We start from the raw sequence: 18,928 nt of genomic DNA on the forward strand, positions 1-18,928 counted from the left end.
AGGAGACAGGCTGCTGTAGCCATGCTGTACAGCAACAGACTGAACCATGCTGAAGTGCTCACTAGCATGACTAGCAATAGTGCTTCACCCATGAATAACTTAATGCATTACTTTTCAAAAGTTTGAGGAAATTTTCAATGAAAGAAACCATAGGTTAAATGAATAATAGCAACAATGTTCTTGTTGGCAGCCTTTAAACAGCTACCTTTTCCTCAATCACAGAATCACGGAATCATCTAGGAAGAGACCTCCAAGATCACCTAGTCCAACCTCTGACCTAACACTAATAAGTCCTCCACTAAACCATAACATGAAGTTCTACATCTAAACATCTTTTAAAGACCTCCAGGGATGGTGACTCAACCACTTCGCTGGGAAGCCTATTCCAATGCCTAACATCCCTTTCAGTAAAGAGGTTCGTCCTAATATCCAACCTAAAACTCCCCTGGTGCAACTTAAGCCCATTCCACCTCGTCCTGTCACCAGGCACGTGGGAGAACAGACCAATCCCCACCTCGCTACAGCCTCCTTTAAGGTACCTATAGAGTGTGATAAGGTTGCCCCTGAGCCTCCTTTTTTCCAGGCTGAACAAGCCCAGCTCTCTCAGCTGCTCCTCGTAAGACTTGTTCTCCAGACCCCTCACCAGCTTCGTTGCCCTTCTATGGACTCGCTCAAGCACCTCAATGTCCTTCTTGTAGAGAGGGGCCCAAAACTGAACACAGTACTCGAGGTGCGGCCTCACCAGAGCCGAGTACAGGGGGACGATCACCTCCCTAGCCCTGCTGGCCACACTGTTTCTGATACAAGCCAGGACGCTGTTGGCCTTCTTGGCAACCTAAGCACACTGCTGGCTCATATTCAGCCGACTATCCACCATCACTCCCAGGCCCTTCTCTGCCAGGCAGCTTTCTAACCACTCATCTCCCAGCCTGTAGCGCTGCTTAGGGTTGTTGTGCCCCTGGTGCAGGACCTGGTGCAGCACTTGGCCTTGTTGAACCTCATACAGCTGGCCTCAGCCCATCAGTCCAGTCTATCCAGATCCTCCTGCAGAGCCTTCCTACTCTCGAGCAGATCAACACACGCACCTAACTTGGTGTCATCTGCAAACATACTGAGGGTGCACTCGATCTCCTCATCCAGATCATTGATAAAGATATTAAAGAGAACTGGCCGTAAGAGAGGTGGCAGAAGTAGCACATGGTCCACAAATACAGGATACATATCATAGACTGCACATTTTTGTATGAAGCTTTCATATCCAAAACTCAGCACTTTTGAAACATCCTATATGTTGATTTGTGTGTTAACAAGCAAAAAGATAAAAAGTTTAGATTTCCTTTCACTTGTTAAAAAAAACAAAATGAAACAAACAAACGAACAAAAAAGACTGAGCTTGCCAAATCATTAAGCCAGTTCAAGGATAGATTTACTATAAGTTTACTATATAATTAACTATAATTATAAATTATAGTTATAATAAAGTTATTATGAAATACTATAATTTACTATAAAGTTTTGAAGGGAAGCTTCTTTTAGTAGCCTTTGAAGTTTTCTATCCTCATGCAAAAAAAAAAAGTAATGCTATTGATACCAACTAAATTGTCTATCACTGGAGAGTTTACAATGGAAATATTGTGTAATTTTTTATGTAAATATATATAACAAATAAACACCAGAAACAGTTGCATCTTTAACTGTATATAACTATATATAAGTTGCATCTTTAGCTGTATATAAGTCTATATTCTTTGCTTGTCTAGGTTTGCCTGTCCCCAGTTCTTGATGTCCATGTCTTAACATGGAAATGATTAAATGATATAAACATCAATAACCAAATCCACCCCCCCCCCAAAAAAAAAAAAAAATAGAAAAAATAAAAATTCTCAATTCTGTAAAGTATACAAGATACATTGGTATTTAAGTTATGAAGTTGTTAAAAGGAGTTGTTACTAAAGATTTTTCAATACTACTGTGCTTTCAATAGAAAGGTCACAACTCTTACGCTGCTATTTACCAACAATAAAGAGATTAGATGATGAAAACCAAAAATGTATATACCCTCTTCACAGTCAGATTTGGAAAGCATCTTCAAACTCTGCTTTTCCTTCCTCTGAGGGAAGCAGGAGAGTTTGGGGACTATCATGTTGCAGCTGTGAACCACCTTGTCAAAGATCATCAATGTTGTTCCTAAGCAACTCTGCACAGTGCTGTAGTTGCTGTCCATAGCTGATAAGGATGCTCAGGGAATTGTTAACTAGCTGCAAGTGGGAGAGATGGAAGTTGCAGAAATTGAAAGTAATGTCACCATCAAGGTAATACAATTTTTTTTTTTTTGGTTAAAAAAGGAGGAAGATAACAGCAACAACGAAAATTAAGGATCCCACTCACATTACATTTGTTCTTATATGGAAAACTCTTTTGATTCATCTTACTAAACAAAAGAATGAGTGAGGATGCAGCAGACACTTTAAGACTGTGAGCTATTATTAGACAATATTACGTTATGTCCATTTGTACTGGGTCTGGCTGGAATGTTAAATTTCCCTGCAGCAGCCCATACAGTGCCATACTCTGTACTTGTAGCTGGAACAGCAGTGTTATCACACCACTGTTGGGTCTACTGCTGAGCAGCGGTGGCACAGCATTGGGCCTCTCTCTAACCCTCCTAGGGGGTGGGCAAAAAGTGAGGAGAGAAACATCACTAGGGCAGCTGACCTAAACCAATCAAAGGGATATTCCATACCATGTGATGTCACACTCAGCAATAAAAGGTGGAAACAGGAAGAAGAGGGGAGGGGTGGGCTCTAGTTCGGAAAACGTCGGTCTTCCTCTCAAACACCAGCTACGTGTGTTGAGGCCCTGCTTCAAGGACGTGGTCAATCATCGCTCATTTGTGGGAAGTAGAGAGTAATTTCTTTCCTCTGCACTTCCATATAGCCTTCATTTATTTTATTTGTTTGTTTTCCTCCCTTCTTTTTATTTTTCCCTTTCCCTCTCCCTTTTTCCCCTTCCCTTTTTATTTCCCTTTAGTTAAATTGTTTAGTTCATGGTAGTCTTTATTTAATTATTATAATTATTTCCCTTTAATTAAATTATCCTTATCTCAACCCGTGAGTTGTTCTTTGCTTTACTTCTCCCCCTCCTCATCTAAAAGAGGGGGTGTGAGAGAGCAGTTGTGGGGTTTAGCTGCCCAGCACGGTAAAACCACCACAGCATTACAACCTCACAGTCTGACTCTCAGTAAGGAATGTCTGGATAGCCATGCTTGTAAGTGATAACTTGAAAGACTGTTCCCTGTTATCAGCCAAAATACTTTGAGAATCTGCCAATAAAAAGACCATATTTCTGGATATATATTTTCAAGAATGCTAGGGTTTTGTTTCAAATTTTTTTTTTTTCAATAAAATAATTAATAAAAACAATGTGACGTATTTCCATAATATTAGATAAGTTCAAGTACCTCTATGAAGTTACACAGATAATTTTTATCATAGATGATTTAAAACTATACCGGAATATACTCACTTTATTTTAATTTACTGAAGTACTGAGTCTAATTAAATAAAATCCTGTAAGTTTATATTGTTTGTTACACCATGGGAAGTTTTATCTGCCTAAGGAAATTGAGTCTTCAGTGCTCAAACAGCCTAACTTGTTTACGCAGATACTCAAGGAAAGATTTTAGAACATTTTTTTTTAATGTCTCTATTATGTGATTCTACATTATGTTTTGAAAAATATGTAAAAGTATTAGCATTGGCAGTACAACCTCATAGGTTAAAATCTGATATGAAGCTTAAGTGGTAAGTGGTAAGTTAGTACAAAATTGAGCTAAAGACCATCTAGTTAAGAGTCAACTCACAAATACAGTATCTCCTAAAAAAAAAAAAAAAAAAAAAAGTGATACAAAATGCTTATCTCAAGAAAATAGTTTTTTCTACAAAGATAATATTAAGGTAAGTACATGTAAGCACTCCTCCTCAAACTGACCACTTAAATCTACAAACCACAGGCATAAGACAAAATATTTGTCAGCACACCAGAGTAGGGGATGAATTTTCAGTGGTTCAAATTGAGACTTAGAGTTTACTTTTTCTTACCCACATCTGAATTTTGACAGATCTCCTTTATATAATCCAATTGTGCATTCTACTGAAACCAATAAATCCTCAAATTGCATGTTTCATTGAGAAAACAGACCACCTTACTTGACACTGTTTTTTAATTCTATGCTTGATTCCTAAAAACATTTTCATTATTTGAACAATATCTGAACAATACCATAACTCAAATATTTACATCTCTTTATACATTGAACTTTTGATTTGAAAAAAGGCAGAAAATGAGGATTAAAATATTTTCCCTCTGATACCTCATACTACTCTCCTAGTTATGTTATCCTTTTTTTTTTTTTTCTCTTTCTTTTTTTCCCCTTGAATTACTTATATCTCTTTCCTAACAATTCTGTACACACAGCAGTTTATCTTATTCCACAGTGCTATGTGAATATAAGGCATATTGGATTTTCACAAGACACTCGTAAGGTCTTTTTGATTTTGATTGGGACAGGACATACTCAGTGTCTGTACAGTACTCTACATAGCTTAGAAATTATTCTTTTGTACAAAGGAGAATGCTTTCTAAAGCAACTATCTACCTAGTATCCCAGCTTAGATGTTTTCAAGTGTTTTCCCATGTTTCTAAGTACCTAAGCCTCTTCTGAGATTTCAAGCTGGGTGCCTAACTGCATCTCCAGATTCATAAATGCCTTTAAAAATCTTCCTTGCAGTGTTAAGTTCCTAAATACTTTACATATGCAAACTTAAACTTTTTTGGTTTTTTGGATGTTAACATTTTCGTATGATTTTATGCAACCTCCCATTTTCTATAACAGTGTGGGATTTAGCCCTAATTAAGCACATTTGCTCCAAAGGTTTCCACCTTCAGGACGGAGACCTGCAGATAAGTAGGGAACAAAATTCTGCTGTGGAATATAAGAAAGGAAACTTTTTTCTACATACATAAGGAATGCTTGTATGCTTGTATAAGGATTGCTTGTATGAATAATATTACTGTGTAATATTTACAAAAATAGTAGTCATGAAGTCAGCTTGTAATTGCAGACAACTGAATTTGTACTGATAATAGTAAAAACACTTGTACTGATGACTGGGTACATTAAGATATGCCTTCTAATAATGCCCAAGTTTTATTTACTCAGGTGTAAGAAAAATACAGCAGTCTCATTTGAATTATAAAGAGATAAATTTTGCTGGAAGATTTTTTAAACAAAACTGAAATATTCTATGACTGATGTATTGTCACATGATCTTCATATGCTTTCATGTTTGTATCTGAGCCTCCCTACTTGAAATGCATGAGTAAATATTTGTATCCAATATTTTTCTTTGGAATACTTACACCCATTGAACATCAGGTGCTCTATTTTGTATTTCATCTCATTTCCCATTTATTTAAGTGGAAGTAATGCAAATTTCTTTGTGTACTTTGGTAAAAATTGATTTTTTTTGTTAAAACAAAGCCCACGGTTTTTACTTAGCAGAGGGATTATAACATATCACCATAAGCATGGTAAGATCAAAGTCATGTACTACAGGGGAAAAAAAAAAAAAAAAGCAAAAAAAAAAAAAAGTCTTAAAAATAATAGTAGAACTTAGGCTACTAATTGTGATAGGGGTTGAAGTCCAAGCATAGTAATTACTATTGTTCCAGGAAATGTAGTGTAAAATTATCATTTCAAAGTGTTGTCTATGAATTTGAATCCACTGCCTGAGTAATGCAGGAAAAAAAAAAAAAAAAAAAAAAAAAAAAGATGTTTTGAAGACTACTTCTTACGCAAAAATATATTGCCCAATAAAGGATAGGAACATAAATATATGGAATCTTTTCTATCACTCTGTCAGCTCCCTTGTCAGGTAACTGATGAAACTTGAGAAGGATGAAACTTTGTTTCTGGATTTCTAATTTATACTCCTTCTTTTGAACTACCTATCTATTTAACCAATGCTGAACCAGATTCTACTCTCATCAGTTTACCATGATATAAATTATGAATAATGAGATAACTTCAACCAGTAGACTATAGTGGCATACCATATGGTACTCTAGTACTTGAGCTTTCTCTAGTACTAGAAGTAATTCATTAGACTTTGTTTCAAATGTTTGGGAAATTGTCATCCTGAAGCTGCAAGATATTGTCAACTTATTTTGGATAATCTTATTTTTGCACTGTTTATAAATTTCTGTGTTCAGAAATGTGGTTTCAATTTCCAGATATTTTTTTCATGGCAGCACTGATTCTAATGCTTTATGCAGACATTTATATGCATTTTATATTGCAATTTTTTCTTCTTAGACAGGGGCACAATAATGTGAGTCAAGTACAGATTGCCATCACTCAGTTTGAACTTCTTGGGTTGGTTACTTACGGCTTTTACTAAATTCGTAAAATTCACTGAGGATTAGTTGAATGATAGGCCATAATTAATAGATCAGGCACCAATCATAATTACTCTCTGAGTCGATTTGTTCTGCTGTCCTAAATCAGTATATTTCTTTGTTATCTCCTTGTCCACACCAATCTCGTAGTTCTTATTCTTCTCTCACAATAACTGCAACAAAACAAAATTCCATCTGTTTCCACCAAAGGAGGAAATAAATTACATTCTGTGCAGACATTTATTTCTGTTAAGCATTACTTTCATGCTCTTCATAAATGAAGCTCACAAATTCACAATCAAGAAAAAGAGTGAAGTAAACTAACTGCCATTCCTCTAAGAGATCTTCAGTATATCTTTTTAACTGGAAAGCTGGTCAGCAGTGCAACTAAACAGGATTGTAATGACCCAGGTTCTCTGTCAAGTCTGCAACAGCCCAATGCAGTTTGACTCTCTTTGTATTAAAGAACAAATAATTTTACTCACTGCTATCAAAATGACCCTTGCTTTTTAGTATTTCATATTCTCCCTGGAGCCCTTTCTGAATATCTAGCAATATGCTTTGAAGGCAATTACACTACACCATACTTTCTCCCTCTTCTGTGATATAGTATTCTAACGATTCAGGCTAAGTCTCTGCTGTGAAGAGAAAATAGAATAAGACATCAAACACATTTGTAAAATCCAAAAATCACTAGGTTGTGTACAAGAATATAAAAGAGAAAAATACTATTTGAAACAGGGCTGAAAAACTCAAACACAAAAAGAATGAATGACATGAAAGATACAGAAATAGTATTCCAGCTTTGCTAATCTTTACCTTTGCAATATTTTTCATGAGAGTATTTATAGTGCTTAATGAAATTGTTCACAGAATAGAGATTTTGAATTTTGTGTCTCTTGATAGATTTTATTTAACTCATATTTTTATATGAGTTCTGAAGAGGTGGATGTTTTCAAACTAAAATACGGAGACAATAAGGAACAAAAGGCACTCACAGAAAAGGAAAACCAGAAAATGTGCATGACATTTGGAAAAAAAAAAAAAAAAAGTGCTGTGGAAGTTTTACGATGCTCATAAGGAAAAATCTATCAAAAAAAGGTCAGGAAAAAAAACTCTTAGGAAGAAAGTTTAGGTTAAATGAATGACGATGATGAATGGAAGTTTTAATCTAATGGTGAAGGATGAATGAGGACTCTGGAACAAAGAAGTAGAGTAAAATAAAACCAGAATCTTAATATAAACATTAAACTTGTTTGAAACAAGGGAGGAAAGGAGCCAAGCCAGCTGACAAATAACAAAATAGGAAGACTATGGAAAATGGTATTTTGAAAGAAAAGCAAAGAAAATGAATAGATGGAACATACCCCAGGGATGTGATGAGAATGGAAAAGAGAATGGAATGTGTAGGAAAATGAAATCCATCATCCTATTACCCTGTTCACTACTTGAAGTTTTCTACTGTCACATTCAGTCACCTGTTTGATTTTAATGTCTTCAGTACAAGTAATATGATATGTCCCTCATACATTATGGGCTCCATTAACAAATAATGAAAATGAATGGGTGGTTTATTGTTTCTAGAAGACACACTTCTTGTTTACATAATCAAAACAAATAAATGGTCTTATGTTTTAACTTCTTCCCATAAAATATTGTGCTCATCTACAAATGTATTACATGACCTGACAATGCTACCCAATGTAAATCCTATAAATACAAATGTTTTATATAGCAGTGAGATTGCTTTGGAACTAGTCACAAAAGAGCACTGTGATCCTTATTTAAAGTATAATATATGTATAAAGCTTTAAAGTACACTACAGCTCTGCCAAATTTGGGAACAAACATCACCTTGACACCATCAAAACCTTACCAGTTATTCTAGCTGGCTACTGACAGGGCCAAAGGAATGTTATTAGATTACCATGTTGTAAGGTGACAGCAGCAGGTGTCATAACTATGTCATTATGGATGTAGATGTTCACAAGCCCCTATGTAAGTCTGTCAGTCCCAGTTCAATAAACCCGAGCCTTTTTCTCTGACATGTTTTACACTGCCCTGCTTCTTGACCTTTTTGTCCCTAACTTTTATGATTTCTTTTTTTTTTTTTTTTAATCTTGAATCACCACAAACTGCTTTGTGATGTTTTTCATTTTTATTCTCTTGTCCCTCTTCCCTATTTTGCTTTTGCAAGAATACAGATAAAATATAAAACTGAATTTTGAAAGCAGACAGCTCAGTTTCTGGAATAGTGAGTGCCATTATTCTAGCCACCTTTCTGTCTCCTCCCTCCTTCCCTCCCTCCCTCCCTCCCTCCCTCCCTCCCTTCACAGAATCACAGAATCACAGAATTTCTAGGTTGGAAGAGACCTCAAGATCATCGAGTCCAACCTCCTTCCTTCCTTCCTTCCTTCCTTCCTTCCTTCCTTCCTTCCTTCCTTCCTTCCTACCTTCCTTTCTCTATTTCTATCTTCTTTTGCTCTTATTTTTCTCTCTTCCTTCCTTCCTCTCTCCATTTTTTCTTCTTTCTTCTTTTCTCTTCTTTCTTTTTTCCATTTCTCTTTTTTCCCCTTTCCTTTCTCATTGTGCTTTTCTTCTTTCCTTTTTTCTCTCCTTTCTTCCCCCTTTTCTCTCCCCCTTTCTTCTTTTTTTTTCTCTTTTACTTTTATCTTTCCTTCCTTCTGTTTTCCCTTCTCTCTCTCTCTTTCTTTCTTTCTTTCTTTCTTTCTTTCTTTCTTTCTTTCTTTCTTTCTTTCTTTCTTTCTTTCTCTCTTTCTTTCTTTCTTTCTTCTTCTTCTTCACCTTTTGCCTTTCTTTTTTTTTCCCTTCCTCCTTCCTTGCTTCCTTCATCTCTTCCTTTCTTCCCTATATTGTATGAAAATATAACGTCTCTATATACAACTATGTATTACTTGAGTTGAGCAGTCAAGAACAGTTAAGAGCTGGAATGTCCTTGGAGGTTAAAATACAATAATATTTGAAGTCACTGTCCCTCTGCAGAGAAAAATGTAACCTATGTTTTTAAAAGATGCTTTAATTGTTCAGCAATCATGCAGAACTGAGAAATATAGCCCTGCTTCCATTATAATAACTCCCCAGAATACAAAGATCACTTACTCAGTACCCTTGCTATCTAGAAAATATGAAAATGACACCAGGACTCAAAACCTCAACTTTATATTAGTATATTATTCAGTATTAGTTTTCAGGCATTTTTGTAATATTTCAGATAGCCTGCTGTGTGCTATTGTCATTTCAAAAATAGGATATTTCAGCTAGCTTTGTTCCTAAAAGAAAAAATGTTGTTTGTATAGAGACCATTTATAAAGCTCTAATTCAGCTAAAACTAAAATTAAAAATGAATGGGAGTTCTACATTACTGAGTGGATGAGAAGATCTTTCACAGAAGCAAAGGTAGCAGTACTAATTACAATCAGCTTTCACTGACCCTTGCTGCTTTTCCTTGTAATTTCCCTCTCTTTTAGTGTAATTATTCCATCAACTAAAAAGAGTTCAAAGCTTTTATTATGTTAATTTTATTTAAATTATTCATATGTATTTAACATTTAAACGTAATTTTTATATGGTTATCATGATATTATTAAAAGGACATCATCTAGCTAATCCACTGATTAAAGACTTCCCAGAAATTTGGGATGTCTGTCATATCTGAACTTATATCTGAACTTCGGAGGGTGAAGCTCTGAATATCAGTGCAACCTGCTCAAAATTTTCTCTGTGAAAACTACCCCTAAAACTGAGTCAAGCATACATTTTTCTTTTTAACTCTTCTACTTCCCCTCAAATCATGAATGTGTGGCTGCCTGGTTTTAGGTTTTATTCAGAGATTTTTAATGATGTTCAAATCTCATCAGTATGCAGTATAACACCTCAAAACCTGTAACTATAGGATTGTATTCATTATTTTATGAAAGAAACAAACTAAACTTAACAACACCAAATAGATATCACACCCACGTAATAATAAACTGCAAACTGACCCTACTGCTGAGGACAAAATTTTGTTCAGTACCATGGACAAGTACTGTCAAAACTGCACCCATAACAGTGAAAACAACTTACTCAAGAAATACCTTTCATTGCAAAAAAATACAGACCAGTTCCTGCTCCTCTATAATACGATTATTCATTCTGAATACTGATAAATTCTCGAGAAATAACTTGTTGAAATCATCACATATTAAAAAGATGTTGCAAAAAGAGTCAGCATCAGAAAGCATAGGACTATGAAACTGCTTTGCATATATAACTTGTTCCTTATGTTAACTTCTCCCTTCAGTTTGTCACTACCAGAAGAAAGTGAAAACCTAAAAAATCCAGCAACCTTAAAAGCAGACTAAAATCCCCAAAGCTCCTGTCACTCCTTTTTAGCATAACTTGCCCTTACAAGTAATGAAATATTTACAATGCACTATATTTATCTTCATTTTTATATCATGCTGAAGATAAAAGCCCTGTGCAAAAATTGGTGGCATAATGTAGACCCATTATCTTTTTCAATATTTTCTATGTCCGTTTCCCAACTAAATTAAATTGCACATAATAAATCAACTTGTTCATTATGGTATAATAAAGCACTTTCATTTTGTTAAATTTTAAAATTTTACATGTTTCATAAATCTCAACTTTCCCAATAGGATGTGGCAAAATGCTTGATTAATAAAATGATGAGCTTTTGCTTTAGAAAAGTAAAAAGTTTGACTTTCAAACGTAATTATTAAATAACTAGAAAAAAAAACATCTAAGGAATAACAAATTTTCAGTTTCACAGCTCATACTCTACCTCTCAAAATTAGCTTCTTAAATTAGTCAGCCTTCTAAATTCATGTCAGAATTACAGACAAATAGATTTAACAACCTTGTACACAGAGTCAGCTTCTACAATAAGATTCCATTATCAGTAAGAAACTTTAAAAAAATACTATCACCCCTTTCCAGTAAACTTCATCGCGGTCTGACTAATGTCAACAACAGCATTTTTAAATTCCTAATTCTCTGGAAGACTGCATGTCATTAGAATTATGTTTTAATACATAAACTAGATTTGTCATATAAAAATCTTACATTTTCTCAGATCATTTTCTAGAATCTGTCATGGGTCAGCGTAGCTTGACATGTCATTTACTTGAGACCAAGTTATAGTTATGTAAAATCAAAGGACAGATATCCAGAGTCTTAAATGAAATTAGGAATCATTTTTGTGAAGATTAAGGTATCTATACTTGCTTTATTTCCGTGAAAGCAAATCACTCTGCAATATCCAACTCAATATCCAAGTCTACATCAACACATCACTTCAAACAAAATGGCAGATCCACATCCTTTTATGAATGATCAAATTAAAATATTGCACCCTATTACTACTTTAGCAACACTGTAACTTGTCCTGCCAGCAAACATAACACTGTTAGAATTCCAAGGAATAACTCATAGATTTTCCTAAAATATTCCAATTTCACTAACTAAAACAACAACAACAAAAAAATGTCAGAGAAAATAGTAAAGACACCAAATAGTTTTGGGAATTAATTTTTGTTTGCTTTTTTTTTTTTTTTTTCCCCAATGTATCTGTAATTTGGAGTTTTAGGTTACTTTAACTTCAGCAACACTTTTAACTCAATTCACCATGCAAAATACTTAGACTAAGTGCTAAGTTGTATTCATGACATTCCATGACAAAAACTTACCCTCACATTTTCTCTATCAAATTTATTTTTTTAAATTGAGCACTTTTCCTTCTTGCCAACACACTTGTTGAAATGTTGGCTGTAACCAAACACCAGCTGCACTTACCCCAGTGTTGTCATGGTGACAATGGTGTACCAGAAGGCTGCAGGGATGCTGGTGAACTTGCTGGCTGATGAACCTTTTTCTGCATAGTACATGACTGTGGCAAAGATGATGATGGCCATAGTGAGTGAGAAGAGGAGGAAGCCTAACTCTGAGGCACAGCTTTTGAGGGTATAGCCCAGGATACGCAGCCCCTGCGAGTGGCGGGAAAACTTAAAGATCCTGAAGACACGAAAGACTCTTAGTGTCACAAAAGCCCCACTGACATCTTCATTATCTGTCATCACCAGGCCAATGTAATATGGCATGATGGCTACCACATCAATGATACTCATGACACTGCGCACAAATTTGTAGCGACTAGGGGCTGCCAGCAGGCGTAGGAGATACTCAACTGTGAAGATCATGACACAGGCGGTATCCAGACAGAAGAAAGCCACAGCATAGCGCTCTCCACAGGGTAGCTCCTTGATGCGACCCGGGCTTACCCCACAGGGCACTGTTTCCACCACATTGGCAATGACAGAGACAGCAATGAAGAAACCAGTGACATAGTAGAAGACCAGAGCCAGTGTACTGGTGTGGGGATTTTCAAAAGCCCGCCACATCCTCTGCCGAGCTGTCATTGAGGGCAGTGAGCTCTCAGCTGCATGATCCTGATCGGCATCATCCTGCAGGCGCTCAGCATTCTCACGTCGGCGATCCTTGTACTCCTCATAACAGCAGTCGCCAATGATCTCAGGGATGATGCCAAAGAAAGCCAGCTCCTCATCGTAAGCAGAGATGCACTCCTGGCGGGGATAATGAAGCTTCCCAGTACGGTAGAAGTTGAGAATGTGGCGGAAAATGTCAGGGTCACGATCAAAAAAGTACTGCTGTGTCTCAGGGTGGTAAAAGAAGTCCCGCTCCGAACTGCCCAACAGAGTGTCAGGGTAGCGCTCTAGGGTGTCCAGCCACGTCTGGAACTGGATACCACTTACATTCAGCACAATCAGAGAGTCCTGGCTTCGCTTCCTCTCCTGCCGTGGAGCAGCTGGCATGGGACCTGTAGCCACTGGCATCCATCCTATGGCCGCTGCCCTGGCAAAGGGCAACCATGCTGCTACTCCTGCTGCCATGGTCCCAAACAGCTACTACAGCTGAAGAAGCAAATTTACAGACAGTTCTGGTCCAGACACTAAAACACAAATGGAAAAGAAAAATACAAATGCTCACACATTTTCAAGGCAACAGAATTTCCGAACATTGTTGTGATTTGTAGCATTAACTGGGCCACCTTTTGGATTCCTCCTTTTTTTTTTTTTTTTCCTTTTTTTTTTTTTTTTTTTGGTCCCAAAATGTCCTTTCCAGGGGCTGGTTGGACAGTTAGGACAATAAACCAGGGCACTTAGAAAATCAGCGTATTCAAAGCAGCTACAACTCTAGCAGCTAGATCCTTGGGATATGAGGTCCATGCGAGGCCCCCGGATGGAAGCAGCAGTCAACGGAGCTCTAAACCCGGGAGCCGCCTGGTAGCCCTGGTGCAGCGGTGCAGCCACCTGGAAGGAGATTCTCCTCCACGCGCGATGCAGCCTCTCCGCCCGCCCCTTCTCCGCTCCCCGCCCGCTGCCGGCCGGGCCGCGGCCGCCAGCGAAGCCCTTCCCGGGCGGGCTGCAGCGGGGTTGCCCGGCGCCGCCGCCCGCTCCCCATGGGTGGGAGGAGAGGACGGGCCGGGCGGGCCGCCCCCCACGTCCCCGGCCGCAGCCTTGGAGCAGCAGCGGGACGAATCCTCTCGCTGACCTTGATCACCGCCCCGGGGACTCCTCCTGACCCAGGCTAGGGGCCGTGGGAGCCGGTGGGGCAAGGGGAGGAGCTCTGGGCGGCAGCATTAAACTTTAAGGCAAGTTTTCCGTGGAGGAAAGGCGTTGAAGGGCAGAGGGGCGAGGGGGGAGCGCCTCGGGGCAGAGATCGGGCGGCGTGGGAGGATTCCTCCCCTAACAGGGCGTCAGGGCAGGGAAAGGGTCTGATCCAGAGCGGGGACAGAGGGGCCAGGCAGGGCCGCGGTGGCGAGGGGAGGTGCGGGGGCTTCGGAGCCTCCTGCTGAAGGTAGGATGCTGGGGGACATCCTCGGGAGCTGGCGGCGGAGGGCGAAGCCGGGGAACCCGGTGCTGGAGCGGCAGCGGGGCAGGGGCTCCCCGGCGCCGGGGGAGGCCAGGGAGGAAAGAGGGGGGGGGGACCAGGAGGCGGGCGCGGGGCAGGGGCGCGGGGCCCCGGCGCTGCAGGTCGCGGCTTGGTGGGGCCAGATCAATCCCGCCTCTCGCCCCTTCCCCTCGCTTCTGCTCTCGCATCCCTCCGGACGTGTCCAGCCTGCGGCACCTACCTGGGAAAGTCTGGCGAGAGCGCTCAGTTGCATAGAGACTTTTGGAAATACGGGCTCCGCCGCTGGATCTCCGCGTCCCTCCGGGAACGGCGGGGAAGTAGTTGCTCCTGAGAAAGCGCGATCGCATCCAAAGGGACATCGATAATAAGGCTTTCCCCCACCCCCACCCCCTCCGCCACCGCCGAGCGCCAAGCAACAAGTTCAAGGGGTGGGTGGGGGGAGAAAGAAAAAAAAAAAAAAAAAAAAAAAAAAAGAAAAAAACGTAATCGCGCCTGGCAACTCGGCGGAGCACGTCCTTTGCGGGGCGCGGATCCTGCGGCGCGGGTCTGCCGTCAGGCGCGGCTGCGGCTGCGGCCGCTGCCCCTGCCCCTGCCGCGGGCTGCGGGCTGCGGGCGGCGGCGGCGAGGCCCTGCCGCGGCCGGGGGCGGGGGGGGGGCTTCCCGCAGCCTCCCCCGCGGCGGGCGGGCCATGCCGCCCTGCCCTGCCGCGCCGCCGCCGCCACCCGCGGGCGAGGGGCGCAGGGAGGGAGGCGCAGGGGGGCGGTGGAGCGGGGCGCGGGGGAGGAGGGGGAGATAAGGGGGCGTGGGGTGGGGGGGTGAGCATCGCAGAACAAAGGGGCTCTGCCGGCGGCGGGGCTGGAGGGGAGCGCCCGTGTGTGTGTGTGTGTCAGTGTGTGTGTCTGTGTGTGTGTGTCTGTGTGTGTGCGTGTCTGTGGCTCTGTCCGTGTGCCTCTGTCCGTGTGGCTCTCTGCGTGCGTGTGTCTCTGCGGGGCCGGGATCGCCCGGTCCAAGCCCTCCGCCGGCAGCGCCGCGCAGAGCCTCTGGAGTTCGCCGTGTTTCGGGTAGGAATCGGTGTTTCGGGTAGGGCGGCGGGGATGGCTTAGGTGAGGTATCTAGAGGATTTCTCGGGCGCGCCAGCTCGTTTCAGGGGAAGGGGAACGATTATTTAGTGAAAGAAAGATTGAAGAGGCGGGTAAAATGCCTGGCGATGCTCCTCACTACCGGAGTTCTCGCTGCAATATCCAAATGCCCCTTACCAGCTTTGGGAAAGGCGAGAGCTGGGACGGCTATGGGAGCCTTTTCCTCCTTCTCTCCGTTCCGCTCTCGTGCAAAGCCATGCCCCCCCCACCTCTTTTTTTTTTTTTTTTTTTTTTTTTTTTTCCGTCGCTAGATGGCGTGTGGATGACGGGAAGCGAATTCCCCGCCGGGGCCGTGTGGGCTCCCCGCGCCGCGCCTCGCCCCGCCGCTCGCCCGCTGGGATGCTGCAGGGCCCCGCCGCCGCCGGCCGCACCGAGCTGACAGCACCGCCGCATCTGCGGGGCAAAACGGGCTCTACGTGCCCTTAGCTGCAATAAATAAAAGGTTTTCTCCATGTTTTAATTAACTAATTAATTAATTAATTAAGGTACACTCAGTGTCGTCTTCACTGAGATAGAATCAAGATAGCACAAGGTGTTCCTTGTAATTTATGTTTGTTTCCTTGTAGCAGTAGGACAGAAAACGTGCTAAGGAAGCTCAGAGTAAACGGGTTTCATTATACCTGAAGATATTCTGACCAAACCTCCCCCTCTGATAACCTGTCTTGGGCATATGTGAAAGAAATTTGAAACAAAACACAGGAAAAACAAACAAACAAACAAAACAAACAAACAAACAACAACAACAACAACAACAAAAACACAGACGAAATGGTGAAATAAGCCAAGTATATACTGAAGCCTGAGAATTATCTCTTTTCTATATTTTAACAGTATGCATAGCTTCAGTATGTATTAGCTCTTGTGTAAGTTCCCATGAAAAAGAAAAAAGAACACTGTCAGTGCTCTCAAACTCTGTCAGTAGCCTCTAAGCTGTTCCCATCAGAAATATTTGAACTCATGGCGTGAAAAGGTTTAAAAATGTTTGAGTGTAATTCCTAGTTTAGGAGAACTTATGGTGATCAATCACACACATCAAACCACATGAAATGAAAAGTTGCATAAAATAAGGGATACTTTCTGTAGTTTTACTGTTGTTTCTTTTGTTTTTTAGTCAAATGTTCAGTACACTGTATCATATAAATTAATCTGTTCATTTGAAATCAGTCAGTCAACATGTTGGTATGGAGCTTTTGGTGACTTGGTTATTCTTCTTTCATATGAAAGATTGGGGGTTTTGATTTGGTGATGCAAAAAGACAATCCCATGGCAATTAATAAAGGCCAATTTATGGTCTTGTCAGCACTGAGACAGTAATACAGGGCTTCCTTTTCTGACAAATAATCAGGAGAGGTTTCCTTTTTCAGCGAACAAAACAAAACATCAAAACCACCAATACAACCAAACAACAAAACAAAATGAAAACCAAACAAAACAACAACAACAAAACACTTAGACAGTGAATATCATGTGGTGTTGCAACACTATGATTGTTTTAAATCAGAGGTTTGAAACCCATCCAGGTTGAAACTCTTTCCTAACACCACTGACTATTTGGAAAGATGATCACCTCACCTTAATTTTTTGTGGACAATCAGAGAAGCCTCTTTTAGAAATCCTCCTTAGGAAAGGAAAAGACAAAGACTGTGTAGGTAAGTGTATTCTATTTCCTCTTTATTCTAGCAGAAAGTCCATTAAAATACTACTGACAAGTGCTAAACAGGAAGTGCATACTTTCACAGCGTGTGCCTTGAATTTAGTGCCTTGAAACTGTCTTCAGTATTCATTCCTTTTTTGTATGAAGAAACTAAATTCTGGTACATAAAGTGTACGTAAATAATCAGCTCCTCTGAAGTCAAAATCAGGAAACTGTGACATCACAATTGGCTTTGAAGAGATTGGTGTGATGTGACAGGGAGGATTATGACTTCAAGTAGGAATTAAGTAACAGGGACTGAAATGAGACAAGAATCCTATTTTGAAGCAAAGAAAAAAAATCCTAGTAATTGTAGGAAAAGAAGAAAATGGTACTGAAGGGAATGTAACAATGGACTCTTGTATGAGCTGTTTCTTAATTCTTTACAAAGTCAGGAGGCACAAAGAACTCTCTGAGGATTAAAGAAGATAACAGTTATGAAGCATAAGTTTATATTAGCACATTTATTTTTTCTTTAACATTTTTAGAAGCATTTAGAATATTTGAAATGAAGAATTTGCTTTACAGTCTGAATCACATACACCTCTTATTCGTAATTCCTTTAGTATTATGCTAGTAGTCTTTCCTTTTGAGAAAAGAACAGTGCAAATATTTAATGTCACCTTTTAAGTCTCAACTTCAAGTTTCAGCATGAACTTTGACTTTTTTTCCTTTCTCTCTAGTCTAGAAGTTAATTTCACAATTCTTTTATACATATGCTAAGATTTTTTGTATATTCAATACAAAACACAGAAAATCATGCAAAGATAACTGTGTTCTCAGTTTATGCTACATTTCCCCTCTAGGATAAGTATAGATAGTATAGATAAAAGGCATGTTTATGTACTATTTGGTCAATAAAAGCTGAGTTTTTTTCCTGATTTATAGGAACCAAAGTTATTTATTAATATTCAAAATACAGATATTTCTGCCAAGATACACTCTGGTTATTACTAAAGGAAAATTCTACTGATCTTCCTTCTTTATTTCATGGTTGATATAAGGTCTAAATTCTCATTCTGAACAAAAGAGGCTTGGGCTTTTGGTGCTTATTTCTTTTGATTTCTTTGGTAATTTTGTTTGTTTGTTTTGGTTAGTTTTGTTTTGTTTATTTGTTTGTTTGTTTATTCAATTAAGGAACATTCCTGAGACACCTATGTAGAGAAACACTGATATAATGATAGCTAGAGTGCTGATCACTTAGTCCCACTGAAAAAATGGATCACAAGATTAAGAATATCTTTCTCAAGCAGAAGAAAATAATTCATTTTAAAATAGAAGTAAAAATGCTTTGGTCAAACATCAAATTAATATGAATATATATAGTGAAAACTACATATATATAGTTTCACTGCCTTCATAGATTTGTCTCATCTAAATCTAGCTGGTTTTTGTACTGTGGGCTAGACAGGCAGCTTTTAATATGGGCATAATTTTTCAAAGAAAAAAGCCATCTTGCTAGTAGTTTGCTAAAATAGGCACAGGTCACTCTAAGTGCATGTGCTTATTGTCCTTCTTTCTATATGGAGAAATGGGTTGCTGTGGACCTGAAAAGTTACTTCTCACTGGCCAAGTGTTAAGATGTACTTTGGGGAAGCATAGAAAATTTCTTTTAAATTCCAAAGTCAAGCTGAGAGTTAATTAATCTAAACATTAATCTGACATTAATCTAAAAAAAAAAAAA

General features: G+C 39.6%; 1 protein-coding gene across 2 annotated transcripts in view; it reads right to left on the reverse strand.

The window, feature by feature from the left end:
- KCND2 (potassium voltage-gated channel subfamily D member 2) overlaps positions 1-15,749 on the reverse strand; it is a 296,070-nt gene extending 280,321 nt beyond the window's left edge. Inside the window, exons 1-3 of one of the 2 annotated variants that reach the window (XM_032185082.1) lie at positions 15,669-15,749; positions 14,633-14,739; positions 12,277-13,450 (exon numbers count right to left, since the gene is read on the reverse strand). In XM_032185082.1, the coding sequence (XP_032040973.1) occupies positions 12,277-13,391 (1,115 nt within the window). In that variant the 5' untranslated portion in view covers positions 13,392-13,450; positions 14,633-14,739; positions 15,669-15,749. Of the gene's footprint in view, positions 1-12,276; positions 13,451-14,632; positions 14,837-15,668 lie in introns of those variants that run through there. The other variant, XM_032185073.1, reaches the window with a different exon arrangement.
- Between the last annotated feature and the right edge of the window lie 3,179 nt (positions 15,750-18,928).

Source organism: Aythya fuligula, chromosome 1 (assembly GCF_009819795.1).
Source record: "Aythya fuligula isolate bAytFul2 chromosome 1, bAytFul2.pri, whole genome shotgun sequence".
Taxonomy (NCBI): Eukaryota; Metazoa; Chordata; class Aves; order Anseriformes; family Anatidae; genus Aythya; species Aythya fuligula.